At 65.6% G+C, this 15,815-nt stretch overlaps 1 protein-coding gene across 2 annotated transcripts in view; it reads right to left on the bottom strand.

Moving 5' to 3' along the window:
* Positions 1-15,815, bottom strand: part of ARL15 (ADP ribosylation factor like GTPase 15) — a 93,978-nt gene that overhangs the window by 29,385 nt on the left and 48,778 nt on the right. For both annotated transcript variants that reach the window (XM_036410822.2, XM_045571648.1), the window contains exon 5: positions 13,496-13,704. In XM_036410822.2, the coding sequence (XP_036266715.1) occupies positions 13,496-13,704 (209 nt within the window). The remainder of the gene's footprint in view (positions 1-13,495; positions 13,705-15,815) is intronic.

Genomic DNA, 15,815 nt, shown 5'->3' with positions numbered 1-15,815 from the left:
GCCACGGGACTGGCCACGGCCACGGCTGCCAGGCGTGTGGAGTCTCTCATCTCACTGAGCACACGGCCCAGGAGGGCAGCGCGGCGATGACTGCGTGTGGGCTGGGGAGTGGGGTCAGTGCTTCTCCACAAACAGTCTGATGAGCACGGGGTTATTTCACTTCGTTTTCTTTCTAGTGACTGTGTTGAGCGAGAGAGAGATGAGTTGTTCCATGTATTTGTGCACTCACTGGTTGATTCTGACCAGGGATCGAGCCCATAAGCTTTTAAAAAATATTTTATTGATTTTTTACAGAGGAAGAGAGAGGGATAGAGAGTTAGAAACAATGATGAGAGAGAAACTTCCATCAGCTGCCTCCTGCACACCCCCTACTGGGGATGTGCCTGAAACCAAGGTACATGCCCTTGACCAGAATCAAACCTGGGCCCCTTCAGTCCGCAGGCCGACGCTCTATCCGCTGAGCCAAACCGGTTAAGGCCAAACCATAATGGCCCACTGGTACGATGCTCTAATCAGCCGAGCTACCTGGCCAAGGCCTGGACCAGTGCTGGTTTAAAACATCTGGTGCCCAGTCCACGTGGCTCAGTGGCTGAGCAGCAACCCATGAACCAGGAGGTCACAGCTGGATTCCGGGTCAGGGCACAGGCCAGGTTGCAGGCTTGATCCCCAGTGAGGGGCGTGCAGGGGGCAGCCAACTGATGACTCTCTCTCTTCACTGATGTTTCAGTCTTTCATTCCCGCTCTCTTCCTCGCTGAAATCAATAAAAATACATTTTTAAAAAGCCATTAGAAATTGTAGTTAAAATCCCCTCCACTCAGCCACACGGGAATGCCTGCACAGTGTATCAGACACACCCACTCCGGGTGTGAGCAGAGGCCCTCGATCTCTGGGCCACTCCAGGCCTCCATTCGCTCTGGACGGTGGTCACCAGGAGAACGGTGCTGCTGGCTCAGTGACCACGGCTAAAAGACCCAATGGTCACTGTTAATGGGGGCTGGTGGGTCTCGGGGCACAGCTGTCCACACCCCGAGAGGCCGGAGGCCCTGGGTACCACCCACGAGCCTCATCACCGGACACTTCAGACCCGCCTGGGTCAGGTCTAACGACCATGTGGACACATTATCTCTTCGGAACGGAGCCGGTGCACACGCATCGCCTGGCAGTGTCCTCTGGCCTTCGGCTGAGGCGCGCCTCACCGTGGCAGCTGCTGACCTCTGCCGACGGGCTGGGGAGCACAGACATCACCCCCACTCCGCCACGCGTCACAAGCTCAGCCTGACACTCCGAGAAACGGGCGCGGTGATTGGCCACAACATACACACTCGCCCCTGAACCAGGAGCAAGAATCAGAACGGGAGAGAGGAGGCGACGGGCCGCGCGGTGAGTACGAGGAGGCGGCCTTTCGTTTCCGGCTTTGGGTTTGCCTTTCACAGCAGCTGGGATGATCACCGCCCGGTGCCTTCAAAAGTGACCCACACGGCCCCTCGGCGGCCCACACGGCCCCTCGGCGGCCACACGGCCCCTCATTGGCCCACACGCCCCTCATTGGCCCACGCGGCCCCTCATTGGCCCACGCGGCCCCTCATTGGCCCACGCGGCCCCTCATTGGCCCACACGGCCCCTCATTGGCCCACACGGCCCCTTGGCGGCCCATGTGGCCCCTCATTGGCCCACACGCCCCTCATTGGCCCACGCGGCCCCTCATTGGCCCACGCGGCCCCTCGGCGGCCCACACGGCCCCTCATTGGCCCACGCGGCCCCTCGGCGGCCCACACGGCCCCTCATTGGCCCACGCGGCCCCTCATTGGCCCACACTGCCCCTCATTGGCCCACGCGGCCCCTCATTGGCCCACGCGGCCCCTCGGCGGCCCACTCTGCCCCACAGTGGCCCAGGCTGTCCCTCAGTGACACACACTGTCCCTCGATGGCCCACGCGGCCCCTCGATGGCCCAGGCTGTCCCTCAGTGACACACACTGTCCCTCGATGGCCCACGCTGCCCCTCGGTGACCCACACTGCCCCTCGATGGCCCAGGCTATCCCATGAGCCCTCTCTCCGGACCAGCCTGGGCCGGAGCCGCTGGGGAAGGGCAGCGGGGATCAGGAGCTCAGTGTGTGGCGGAAGCCTGCGCACCGGAGCTGGAGCACACACGGCTGGCTGGCAGCCGGCAGACTCCGGGGTTCGGTCACCGCAGGCAGGACGTCCCCCTGCGGGCGGCAGTGACGGTGCCGTGGGACCAGGTGAGGGCCGGCAGCCGGACTGGGAAGGGGAGCCGAGGCCGAATCGCCCAGAAAAGCTCGGTCAGCCGGCCCCGGGCGCCGGCCCGGCCTCTGCAGACACACGGTCCTGGCCGGCTGCACGCAGGCCCATTAACGCAGCGATAATTACCGCTCCCCGAGGCGGCATTAACCCCTTTCATCACGTCCGTCTGCGGCTGCGGCGGGGGTTAATTGGGGCAGGAGCTCCTGGCTCCCGCTCAGCCGCCCGTCCAATCGGACGCCGGGTGATGGGGTGCTGGGTAATAAAGCCGGCAGCTGCCACGTCGATGGTCACTGTTAATGGGGGGCGGGGGAACCCCATGATCCGCTCGTCATTACAGAAAGCATGGATGATCTCCACCTCCATCCGGGTCACACCGCCTCCCGTCCCAGTGGGAAGGCCCTGCTCCGCACGCCCGCCCTCACCCTCCCCTGCAAAATGGAATCACTTATTTTTGGTAAATCCTCACCGGGGGATATTTTCCCATCTTTTTTTTTTTTTTTTTTTGAAAGGAGACAGGAGGAAGTGGGGGGGATGGGGAGAGGGAGACACCTTGGGGGGCTCCTGACTGCCTCCTGTGTGCCTGACCGGGGCCTGGGATGGACCCTGTGGCCAGGTACGTGCCCTTGACCAGGACGCGACCCTTCAGTGCTCTAACCACTGAGCCACCAGCCAGGGCAAAACGGAAATAACTTTATAAAAATAGGCTGAAACCCCGGGTCCTCCTGCTGGGCTCCCACCTCAGGGGAGGAGAGGAAGGGCTGCTGCCACGGCGAGGCTCGGCCATCGGCCCTCGAGCCCCTGCCTCAGGCCCTGCAGCCTCCTCAGCCTCCGCAGCCACCCTGGCCTCCTCCCTCCTTGGCCTCTCTCCTGCCTAGGCCGGTCCCAGGCCCCAAGCAAAGCCCCTCAGGCGCCCCCAGGCCGGCCTTGTCCCGCCAAAGCTCATCAAATCAAACCTCTTTTTGAGAGGAAACCGCGCCCTCAGACCACGCCCGCTGCACCACCCTTCGCAGCCACACGACGCGCAGCTGTGGAGCGGAGGGTTCCGGAAGGATGGGCGCAGGCACGCGCCAGGCGGGCCTCGAGGTTGGAGATGTGGGCTCAGAGCTGGGGGACCTGGCACTGGACTCGGGGGGTCGCTGAGAACACGCTATTGGCAGCACCGAGGGGAGCTCTCCTTCGCCACCTCCATCTTGGAGCTGGCTCTCCTGGTGCCCAGCCACACGCCAGGCCACACTCAGAGCCACACACCGTGACCACACGCCAGGGCCACACTCAGAGCCACACGCCGGGGCCATACGCGAGGGCCACACGCCGGGGCCACATGTGAAACCACACGCCGGGCCACACTCAGAGCCACACGCCAGGCCACACTCAGAGCCACACACCGTGACCACACGCCAGGGCCACACGCCGGGCCACATGTGAAACCACACGCCGGGCCACACTCAGAGCCACACGCCGGGGCCACACGCGGGGCCACATGTGAAACCACACGCCGGGGCCACACGCCGGGGCCACACGCCGGGGCCACACGCTGGGGCAGGGTGTTCGCTGCCTCCAGACGCCCACTGAGACCAAACAGCACCCAGGTGGCCTGGCCCGGGGGGATGGACACACGGCCGCAGTGGCCCGGGGAGGGGGGCCGCTGTCTGAACCCGCACACTGCGGCCCCCAGCAGCTCCCGGGGCCCCCGTGCCCCTGAAGGAAGACGCTGGGCTCTCCCTGTCCCCACGGCATCAGGCCCGCCGTCCCCTCCCCCTCAGGGCCAGTTACCAGACCCCGGGATAAAAGGGTGAATCCTGGAAAATGTGCAAAATGGCGTGAGGGTCCGCGCCTCCCTCAGGGCCCCAGGCCGCGGGCTGCTGGGACAGGTCATCTCACTGTGGATGACACGCAGCCTCACACGGCTGCCCGGCGTGCACGTGTGCTTCCCGTGTGGTCTCGGAGTTCAGTCTGCGGAACCGTTACTGGAACACGTGGCAGTGTGCTCCCCCGAGACGCGGCCCCTGAGCGTGTCGATGGCCTGACGTTCCCACCCGCCGGCCTGTCACCCCGCTCGCCGTGACTCACCAAACGCCGCCCCGGACCAGTCTCCCCCAGGCTCCTCGTTAGCTCTCCTTAACTACGGCCCAGTCCGCCGTCCAGGCACCTCCGGCTCCCCAGGGCGGGCGGGGAGTGCAGCCCGGGAGGGACCGGCCGCTGGTGCTGGCGTGAGTGTGCGTGGTGCCGGGGTGCGGGCCGCCTGGGGCCCTCTGTCAGCGGGCACCTGCTCCCTCACCTGAGACCACGTACACAGCAGTGGAATGGGAAGCACACCATCCCACAGAGGGGAGGAGGGGGCGGCGGGACCGCACCCGAGGACAGGGACAGGGACGCGGGGACACCCCGGGAGCACATGCCCGGACACGTGAGAGAGGGCGCCAGCACCACGCCATCCGCAAAGCCACCCCTCCTCACAGCATCGCCCTCCTCACAGCATCGCCCTCCGCAAAGCCACGCCCTCCGATCCCCCGATCGCACAGCCAGGCTGCGTCCCCCTCCTGCCCCCTCCATCCCCCAATCACACAGCCAGGCTGTGTCCCCCTCCTGCCCCCTCCATCCCCCAATCACACAGCCAGGCTGTGTCCCCCTCCTGCCCCCTCCATCCCCCAATCACACAGCCAGGCTGTGTCCCCCTCCTGCCCCCTTAGTCCCGCAATCACACAGCCAGGCTGCGTCCCCCTCCTGCCCCCTCCATCCCCCAATCACACAGCCAGGCTGCGTCCCCCTCCTGCCCCCTCCATCCCCCAATCGCACAGCCAGGCTGTGTCCCCCTCCTGCCCCCTCCATCCCCCAATCGCACAGCCAGGCTGTGTCCCCCTCCTGCCCCCTCAGTCCCCCAATCGCACAGCCAGGCTGCGTCCCCCTCCTGCCCCCTCCATCCCCCAATCGCACAGCCAGGCTGCATCCCGGAGCGGGGGTCCGCTGGGGGCTGGACTTGGTGAGACAGAAAGGGCTTCGCGGAAGGGAAGGAACCGGCTCCCGGTACAGAGGCCCTGGTGACCGGCCGGGCCAGCGACCCGCGGGGCTGGGTCTGACCTCACAGACTCATTCCCCTCGTTCACCTTATTAGCACAGAAGTCATTAAAAGCCATTATTAATGCAGGGAGAACAGAGAGGTCTCAACTTGAGCTTTCATTAAGGAACATCAAAGTCGATGTAAAAACGGGGGAAATGGGTGTTTTTATTGCCCCGAGCAGGCAGAAACGCGCATTGTGACCCGACAAGCCTCTACCCACACACGTCAATAGCGCGTGTGTTTGGACTGGATTTTCAAATGGCTCTGACAAGCGCCATTTTACAGGAAGCCGGTCCAGGACCAAGGACAACGTGAATCTCTACATGGAACCAAGGAAGGGCGTTCTTCACAGCGATGTTTCACAAATCAGGGCACTTGTCTGGGCCCAGGGACCTGCTTTGTGCATCACTGATAACAAAACCAGCAGCGAGGACGCGGACGCACCGCGCGGGCCCTCTGACGGTCAGCCCGTCTCCTCGCCGGAGCAGCGTCTGTCCCTCCAGCGCCCACACGCCCCGTTCCCCAGCCGGCGGCTCCGGGGCCTGCCCGGCTCCTCTCTCACCGTTCCTTTCTCTCCGAGCGGGAACCGTACACAAGCCGCCGGGACGGACCACGCGGGACGATGCGGACTCGCCTTGGGGCGGACAGCTGGTTAGTCACCACCACAGTCTTCGCACATCGCTCATTACAGAGGCTCGGTGTTAACATGATACTGCCCGGCCCTCTCCAGGTCATTGCACAGTCCACGGAGAGCCCGCCCACGGGGCTTCCCGGCCTCACTGGTCACGGATGAGGGCAGTCCCAGGGGCTGTATGAGCTTCGTGCTGTCCAACCCAGCCCTCGGCAGCCCGCCATGCACAGGCCCGGCCCGCCATCACCATCGCCGTCACAGCATGGCTTCTTCCACACCTCAGACCCCCGCCTCCGTCCTCCCAGGTCCCTGCTGGTCCACCTGCATTAATACGAGGGGACGCCCTCTTCAGCCCGGTCATGCACGTCTTCCTGGCTGTGAGGGGGTGTTCACTGGACTTTCTTACCTTTGCCTGTTAAAATGTATCAAGCCCGGCTGGTGTGGCTCAGCAGATAGGGCATCGGCATGCAGACTGAAGGGTCCCAGGTTTGATTCTAGTCAAGGGCACGTGCCCGGGTTGCAGGCTCCATCCCCAGTAGGGGGCGTGCAGGAGGCAGCCGATCCAGGATTCCCTCTCATACGGATGCGTCTATCTCCTCCTCTCCCTTCCTCTCTGAAATCAATAAAAAATGTAGGTATTTTTTTTAAGTGTCAGTATCCCTTTACCTACGACCACTGATGACCACCTTTGCAGCCTGCTTCCTGGAAGGAATATGGCTCAGTGTTGAAGTCTCCTTTCTATAGAGTAATCTAAAGTATCTTCCCTAAAGTAGTCTCGTAGTTGGTAATTTATGTGACTTAATTCTCTGCACTCCCCAGGGACAACTTTCCATTTTTGTGATAGAAATTAAGTCTTCGTATTTCCTTCCCATAATCACGCTGTGCTGCTTCTGGCAGACACAGACCATTCGTTTAAGCTCCATGCAACTCGGGAACAATGAACCAGCGAGGGTTCTGCCGATGTGGAGACCAAAGCCGACGCTGTAGAACCCGTCAGAACGCCTCTCCGTACTCCTCCGGCCTCGCTAGAGAAATCACGCAGGAAATGCCCAAACCACTCAGAATGGGTTTCATGCTTCCCCAGCTGGCGTTTATTTTTCTTTTTCTGTAGGGGGAGGATCACACACACGCCTTGGTGTGTTAAGAAAAAAAGGAAAACAGCCCTCGTGGCTGTGTCTCAGGTCCTCCGTTCGGGCGGGACCAGCGAGGAAGCCTTGTCAGCCCAGCCTTCCCGGGGGACCACAGGTGTTTGTACGCAGACACTATGTAATGACAATAATGATAATAATTGCCCTAATGATAATAGCTAACGCTTATTGTGCTTTTCATCTTCAAAGCGCCTCCCTGACGTTAGCTCTGTGTCTATCCTCACATTCATTTAAATCGACAAGTGTTTTATCAGCTTTGTGCGCGGTGGAATGTGCGGTTAAACTGAGTTTTCTGTGGCTAAACAAACAAACAAGGAGAAGAGTGGAGGGTGGAATGGTCGGCGGGCTGCCGCGGAATCGGGCGCTGCTGTGCGGAGTGACGGCTAATGAAACGCCGGCCTGTTACAAAACACAAACGGAAACACGGACCCAGAGGCGGCCTTCGCCGGCACGTCACTCAGTGCACACGGTGTCAGAAAGGCCCGGGAAGAAGCAAAGTCATGCTTTCCTTCGATGTGCACAGGAAGAAACGGGTAAATGTAAGAATCATTAAAACCCTTCTAAGTGTCACAGATGTAATCCAGGGGTCCTCAAACTTTTTAAAGTGGGGGCCAGATCACGGTTCTTCAGAGAGCTGGAGGGCCGGACTATATGAACTACTAATTCCTACTGTAACACCTCGGCTGCACTCACTGCCCAAAAAACCTGGCGGGCCGGATCAGACTCCTCTGCGGGCTGCATGTGGCCCGCGGGCCGTAGTTTGAAGACGCCTGTAAGCAATTCCGTTCATTACAAAGCGCTATGTTTTATTCAGGGAACCCACGGCTTTAAAACCACTCCTGCCTGCTCCCCGGAGTCACCTGTGACAGCCCCCTCACCTGGAAGACAGGCGGAGCGAGCTGGGCCGCCGGCCGCAGGCGTGAGCTCCGTGCCCTTAGCGTGCCTTAGCGTGCCCTTAGCGTGCAGGTGCCTTACAGACACCTGCGAGCTGTCCCGCTCTCTCTGCGTCTCCGGGGAAGGCAACGGCCACGGGGTCAGCACACCCGCCCCCCCCTCGGCGGGAAGCTGACCTCCAAGCCCCTAACGGCTCCCCCAGGCCCCCCGCCCCGAGCGCGGCCCATCTGCCGGAGCGGCCGGAGGGAGCTGCCTCTCACGCCGCCTCCGGGCGAGCATCCCCGGGCGTCAGCGCCGCGCACCGGACAGGCATGCACGCCGCCCCCTGGGAGACGCGGGAGGTGGAGGTGAGCGTGCAGGGCTTCTGTGATTGTTGTTTTGCCAACACACACACACACACACACACACACACACACACGCACACACGCACACACACACACACGCACACACACACACACACACACACACACGCACACACACACACGCACACACGCACACACACACGCGCGCGCGCACACACGCACACACACACACACACACACGTTCGCTCCACATGCAGGAAGGAATGCCACGTGGAGCAGTGTTCCGTGTGATGCACACACGGCTTTGCGTGTTCTCATCAAAGCCCTGTTGTGGAAAAGCAGACCCCGGCTGCTCCCTGCCACGCAGAACATAAAAAAATAAATAAATAAACTGGAGGCTTCGCATTTACCGGCAACACGGCCCCGTCCCGCATTCCCGACCCTCCGCCCCGCTCTGACCCTCTGCGGGAAGGAGAGAGCACAGCGCAGGGTTATTTACGGGTAAACAGTAATCCCGGTGAAGCGTAGTAGTTAAGTAACATACATGCACACCAGCACACTCTCCAGGGACGCGTACAGACGAACCAGCAAGAGCAGACGGAGCAGTGAGAACTACATGAACAACGCAGTTCTACTCACCAGGAGCCGAGCGCCAAGAGCGTTGTTCAGAAACACCAACGCTCATCATCCAAACAAAACGGGCTCCACACAGCAATGTTCACAGCACGGCAGGGACACCTGCAAACGCTCTCCTCACGGCTGGACTCCCGCGGCCCTGAGCCCGCACGCCCTGTCCGTCACACGGCTACGGCATCACCACTGCATGGCAACGGGCACCTTCCCGCGGACATTCGACTAGATCCGTGGTCGGCAAATCGCGACTCACGAGCCACAGGCGGCTCTTTGGCCCCTTGAGTGTGGCTCTTCCACAAAGCACCACGGCCTGGGCGAGTCCATTTTGAAGAAGTGGCGTTAGAAGAAGTTAAAGTTTAAAAAATGTGGCTCTCCGAAGACATGTCAATCGTTGTCCTGTTGGTGTTTGGCTCTGTGGACTGATGAGTTTGCCGACCGCTGGGCTAGACTCTAGTCACCAGAGGCTGGGTTTCCCAGGAGCCGGGAAGCAATCGCGTCACGCCCTACGCCGCCCAGTCCCCATCCCCACACGCTCGTTAGCGGAGACACGGCCATGGTTAGCGCGGTGCCGCTGAGACGGCTCAGTAGGTCTGGGCGGGCGTGGACGTGTCCGGTGAGAGGACACCGCTGGGGGGAGCTCCCTCCTGCACGTGGACAAACGGCCCTTTCAGAGGGCGCCGAGAGGCCCGGGAGGACACTTGGCCCCTGAGCAGCCGGCGGGGAGGGCCTCCGGGCGGGCGCCCGCTGTGCGCGGGAGACAGGGCCGCGTCCACCGGCGTCTGCGGTAACCGCCTCCCCACCCCACCCCCCACCCTGCGCCGCACCACGGCCCACAGCGCGGGCATTAGGAGAAAGGCGGCGCACGGGGCTGCTCACACCGGAACCGCGCCTGCAGCTCCGGGCCGTCGGTGTCACCTCTACACGGCTCACGGAACATACTTTATCACACGTGATGCTGTCCGAGCACCTGACACGCACACGTGTGCTGCATTACCCGCTCCATCATGACCTCATCCTAACGCTCTCGGCAACGCGCCCGCCAATCAGAAACCGGGTCGCCCCTCAGACGCTGCCACCACCACCGCGCCGCCCGTCGGAGAGCACGCTGAGCCAGGGAAGCGCCGGCCGGACAGAGCGAAGGCCGCACCGCGAGGGCCCGGACAGACCGGGAAGGCTGCTCCCATCGTCATTTCTCAGTCCCCGGGCATCGCTCACAGCCTCCGAGTCCCCGGGCATCGCTCACAGCCTCCGAGTCCCCGGGCATCACTCACAGCCTCCGAGTCCCCAAGCATCGCTCACAGCCTCCGAGTCCCCGGGCATCGCTCACAGCCTCCGAGTCCCCGGGCATCGCTCACAGCCTCCGAGTCCCCGGGCATCGCTCATAGCCTCCGAGTCCCCGGGCATCGCTCACAGCCTCCGAGTCCCCGGGCATCGCTCACAGCCTCCGAGTCCCCGGGCATCGCTCACAGCCTCCGAGGAGGCTCCCGGCTGACCCGCTCTGCTGACCCGGAGGCCTGGCCTCAGGGAGGGCTTTCCGAACCACACGCCTCCGTGCGGCACTGCAGGCGCTCAGGACGGGCCCAGAGAGCGCTGTCCAAGCAGTGCGGCCGTTCACGACAGAGCCAGGCCTGGCCTGCCCCTGGTCCCCACCCTCAGGGGAGGGGCCAGACCTGGGAGGTGGGCGCCTCGGCTTCTCGGCACACGGTCCACACCAAAGCACAGCCATCCCACCAGCCCCCACGCCTGGGAGGGGAGGCAGGCTGGGAGGCGGCGCTCACTGGAGCGGGGCGGGGAGGGTGGGGGGCAGGGGGCAGGGGCCCTCCTTCTGCCAGGCCAGGTGGGGGTCTGTGACGTCACTCGCGGGCCCCGCCCATTGTGCCCTAACAATCAGCTGCTGGGTGTGGGCAGCCACTCAGTGAGCCCACCCAAGGCCCCGGCTGGCCTTCCCGGGCCCGCGGGCCGGCGTCACCCCCCCCCACCCACCCCCACCCCCGGCATGGAGGAGCAGGCCGCCTGCCCCATGCCACCGCGCTCCGACTAAAACCCGCTGCCCCGAAGCTTCCACACGGCTCCCACATCTCGGCCCGGCCCCCGGCCAGCAGCCTCACGCTCCACACGGCCCCCGGCCGGCAGCCTCACGCTCCACACGGCCCCCGGCCGGCAGCCTCACGCTGCACTCGGCCCCCGGCCGGCAGCCTCACACTCCACACGGCCCCCGGCCGGCAGCCTCACGCTCCACACGGCCCCCGGCCGGCAGCCTCACGCTCCACACGGCCCCCGGCCGGCAGCCTCACACTCCACACGGCCCCCGGCCGGCAGCCTCACGCTCCACACGGCCCCTGGCCGGCAGCCTCACACTCCACACGGCCCCCAGCCGGCAGCCTCACGCTCCACACGGCCCCCAGCCGGCAGCCCTGCTGAGCGGCACCGAGCACCTGCCGCCTTCACGTCCGCCGTGCTTTCCCGGGAGGGTGCAGGCCGAGACCCGGAGCTGGGGCGGAAGCTGGGGGGCTTGCCCTGTGTGGCCCGCGTGTGCTGGCTCTGGACCTGCGGGAGCTTCAGCGTGCAGCCTGCCTGGTCCCGGGGCAGGGCCACCGCGGGCAGGCAGCGCCGCGCGTCCCGGAGGGACCAGGGCGGCCCCCGAGGGCGGGCGCGGCTCAGGGGCCCGCAGGCTCCCGCCCCCGGAGGAGCAGGAGGCCCGCAGGCCTGCGGGGGGAGCCGCGCCGACTCGGGGCAGCAGCCCTCAGGCAGTGAGAACGGTGAGTCCGGGACTCCGCCCGCACGGAAGAGGCGGCCTGGCTCTCCAGGGGCGCGGCCACGTGGAGAAAGCCATGGCGGCTGGCAGGCGGCCGGCTCCGGGACGCGCCGTGGCGGTGAGCGTGGGGGACCCGGGGCCGGGACGGCGCCGTGGCGGTGAGCGTGGGGGACCGGGCCCAGACGGCGCCGTGGCGGTGAGCGTGGGGACCGGGGCCCGGACGGCGCCGTGGCGGTGAGCGTGGGGGACCGGGCCCGGACGGCGCCGTGGCGGTGAGCGTGGGGACCGGGGCCCGGACGGCGCCGTGGCGGTGAGCGTGGGGGACCGGGCCCGGACGGCGCCGTGGCGGTGAGCGTGGGGGACCGGGCCGGGACGGGCGCCGTGGCCGTGAGCGTGGGGGACCGGGCCCAGACGGCGCCGTGGTGGTGAGCGTGGGGGACCGGGCCGGGAAGGGCGCCGTGGCGGTGAGCGTGGGGGACCGGGCCCAGGAAGGGCACCGTGGCGGTGAGCGTGGGGACCCGGGGCCGGGAAGGGCGCCGTGGCGGTGAGCGTGGGGACCCGGGGCCGGGAAGGGCGCCGTGGCGGTGAGCGTGGGGGACCAGGCCGGGAAGGGCGCCGTGGCGGTGAGCGTGGGGACCGGGCCGGGAAGGGCGCCGTGGCGGTGAGCGTGGGGACCGGGCCCGGACGCGCCGTGGTGGTGAGCGTGGGGGACCGGGCCCGGGAAGGGCACCGTGGCGGTGAGCGTGGGGACCCGGGGCCGGGAAGGGCGCCGTGGCGGTGAGCGTGGGGACCCGGGGCCGGGAAGGGCGCCGTGGCGGTGAGCGTGGGGACCGGGCCCGGACGGCGCCGTGGCGGTGAGCGTGGGGACCGGGCCCGGCCGCGCCGTGGCGGTGAGCGTGGGGGACCGAGCCCAGACGGCGCCGTGGCAGTGAGCGTGGGGACCGGGCCCGGACGGCGCCGTGGCGGTGAGCGTGGGGACCGGGCCCAGACGGCGCCGTGGCGGTGAGCGTGGGGGACCGGGCCGGGAAGGGCGCCGTGGCGGTGAGCGTGGGGGACCGGGGCCGGACGGCGCCGTGGCGGTGAGCGTGGGGGACCGGGCCGGGAAGGGCGCCGTGGCGGTGAGCGTGGGGGACCGGGGCCGGACGGCGCCGTGGCGGTGAGCGTGGGGGACCGGGCCCGGACGCGCCGTGGCGGTGAGCGTGGGGGACCGGGCCCGGACGCGCCGTGGCGGTGAGCGTGGGGGACCCGGGGCCGGGAAGGGCGCCGTGGCGGTGAGCGTGGGGGACCGGCCCCGGGACGCGCCGTGGCGGTGAGCGTGGGGGACCGGGCCCGGACGCGCCGTGGCGGTGAGCGTGGGGGACCCGGGGCCGGGAAGGGCGCCGTGGCGGTGAGCGTGGGGGACCGGGCCCGGACGCGCCGTGGCGGTGAGCGTGGGGGACCGGGCCGGGAAGGGCACCGTGGCGGTGAGCGTGGGGGACCGGGCCGGGAAGGGCACCGTGGCGGTGAGCGTGGGGGACCGGGCCGGGAAGGGCACCGTGGCGGTGAGCGTGGGGGACCGGGCCCGGACGGCGCCGTGGCGGTGAGCGTGGGGACCGGGCCCGGACGGCGCCGTGGCGGTGAGCGTGGGGGACCGGACGCGCCGTGGCGGTGAGCGTGGGGGACCGGGCCGGGAAGGGCGCCGTGGCGGTGAGCGTGGGGACCGGGCCCGGACGGCGCCGTGGCGGTGAGCGTGGGGGACCGGACGCGCCGTGGCGGTGGCGTGGGGTCGGAGACGCCGGAGCGAGGCCGGATGCAGAGCGGCCCCGCACGTACCTCCTGGGCGGAGCGGGCGGCCGGCTTGTCCTGGTGGCTGGCGAGGATGAGGAAGGGCAGGGTGCAGAGCTGCGGGTGCCGCAGTGCCGAGTGCAGCTCGCTGCGGGCCGTCTCCAGGTCGCCCTCGGAGGACGCGCTGTCCAGCACGAACACCACGCCCTGGGAGCCCTGGTAGTAGCGGCTCCAGTACTTGCGGATGTGGTCGGCCCCTGCGGACACACGGACACCGGTCAGCCCGTCTGCCGCCCGCGCCCGGGCTCTCACACCCACGCAGGGGCCCGCGGGCCGGAGGCGGACGGGGGACACACGAGCCTGAGGTCCTCCCTGTGCCTCTGCTGTCCACACGGGAGAGAACAGGACTCCCGGCCTGGCCCCGGAGGACGCTTTCAGACAGGCCACCCCCGGCCAGAGCGGCCGGCGGGGCGGGGGGCGGCCGCCACGGAGAGCAGCGGCGCCGTCTCCGGGCGCGGACCGCCGTGGGGCCGCCGGTCACCCCTGCGAGGACTCGGGACGGGGATGGGTGGAGGGGCGCGCCCGGCTCTGTGTTCAGGGACGTCGTGTGGGAAGCCGGACACGGCGGGAGGTGGCTCCCAGTGACACTGGCAAATGCTGCCCATCAGGTCCTGTCCTCCCAAAGGGCCAAGACTCGCCCTCCCGGGACACTGAGCAGCTCGGGTTTCTGGGAAGAGCAGGAGGACGCCCAGACGTCCCCAGGCGGGGTGAAGCGCGGAGCCTGGTCCCCACCCGCGCTTGGGAGCGTCTTACCCACAGGGGAGGGTCTCGTAAAGGGGCAGCGTCGGCACCCAGGCCGCTGCCCTGTGCAGGCCCTTCCCACGGCCCGGCAGCCACGTGCTCTCAAAGCAAGCGCTCCTGCTGGGGCCTGTGACCCAGGAGGTCAGGGTTCGATTCCCGGTCGGGCACAGGCCCCGGGTGCAGGCTGCACCCTGGGGGGGGGGGGGGGGGTGCAGGAGGCAGCCAAGCCGTGGTTCTCTCTCCTCACTGACGTTTCTACCTCTCTCCCTCTCCCTCCTCTCTGACATCAATATAAATAAGGTGATCAATGATTGAACATCTGGGCCCAGCGGGACTGGAGCGGAGGGATGGCTGAGCAGAAGGACGAGGCTGGGTGAAGAGCCCACAGCACAGCGGCCGTCGGGAAGGAGGTGGGTGAGAGCACAGGGCCCGCACGATCGCCACCGGCCACCGGACTCCCAACAGGAAGCACAGAGCGTGCGGATGGGAACACAGCAGGGCTGAGGTGTCACGTGGAGACATGGGGTCCACACGGGAAGGCTACGTGAAGCCCTGAAGACTCCTGACAGGCAACGAAGACGGTGCCTTCCGAGCACAAAACCATTAAAAGGCCAGGAACTGCGCTGACGCGTGTGCAGGCCGAAGCCTGTTAGTGCGTGTTGTTTCTGTCTCCCCTCCCCCTCCTCGGTGGGGCCCACGTGGCCGATGCAGGTGGCAGCACCAACACCGTCCCCGCCGGCAGCTGCTCGGCTGCGGGAGGGCGAGCGCCGAGCCCGCGGCACGGCCGCTCTGGAATGCCCGGGTCGGTCCATCGCAGCAGCCCTCCCTCTCTGCAGGATGAACTCTGTGTCATACGCGCTCCTCTGAGTAACCGAGCAACGTGCTCCCAGACAGGCCGGTCTGTCCCCGCGAATTAGCACAGACTTTTTTTCATCTACACATTAAATTGATGGATTTGATAGCATCTCAGAGCTTCACAGGCTTACATATTTAATCTGAATAACTCAGCCGCATAGAAGTATCCAGAAACGGATATTTTCCTTTCTGAGCCTTCCCCCGACGCCTGATTTTTTTTAAAACCGCACACGTTAACGCCGCCTGTTTCTTTACAATAACCGCTCACAAAGCTCGTTCCGAGGAGCTGTCGCTGGGGTGACTGACAGAGCACGTTCTGATGGCTGAGGGGACAGACTGCTGCCCAGCTTCACGTGACATAACTGACACACGTCACAGGCTTCCTGTTTTACTGTTTTAGGTGGTTCATGGTTAGAACACGTTTAAAACTTGTTTCACGTGTCATTGTTTTTGTCTATTTGCTATTAATTTCCAGTTGCATTTTAATCAGAAAACATTACATATGGTCATGCGTGTAAAGATTTCATGTGTATTTCAAAAGAACATGACCTTCTATGTGAATATAAAGTAACATAATTGGCCGAAACCGGTTTGGCTCAGTGGATAGAGCGTCGGTCTGCGGACTGAAAGGTCCCAGGTTCGATTCTGGTCAAGGGCATGTACCTTGGTTGCGGGCACATCCCCGGTAGGGGGTGTGCAGGAGGCAGCTGGT

This window comes from Pipistrellus kuhlii, unplaced genomic scaffold (genome assembly GCF_014108245.1).
Source record: "Pipistrellus kuhlii isolate mPipKuh1 unplaced genomic scaffold, mPipKuh1.p scaffold_m20_p_4, whole genome shotgun sequence".
In the NCBI taxonomy this organism is placed as follows: Eukaryota; Metazoa; Chordata; class Mammalia; order Chiroptera; family Vespertilionidae; genus Pipistrellus; species Pipistrellus kuhlii.
This window is presented reverse-complemented; position numbering and strand designations above follow the sequence as displayed.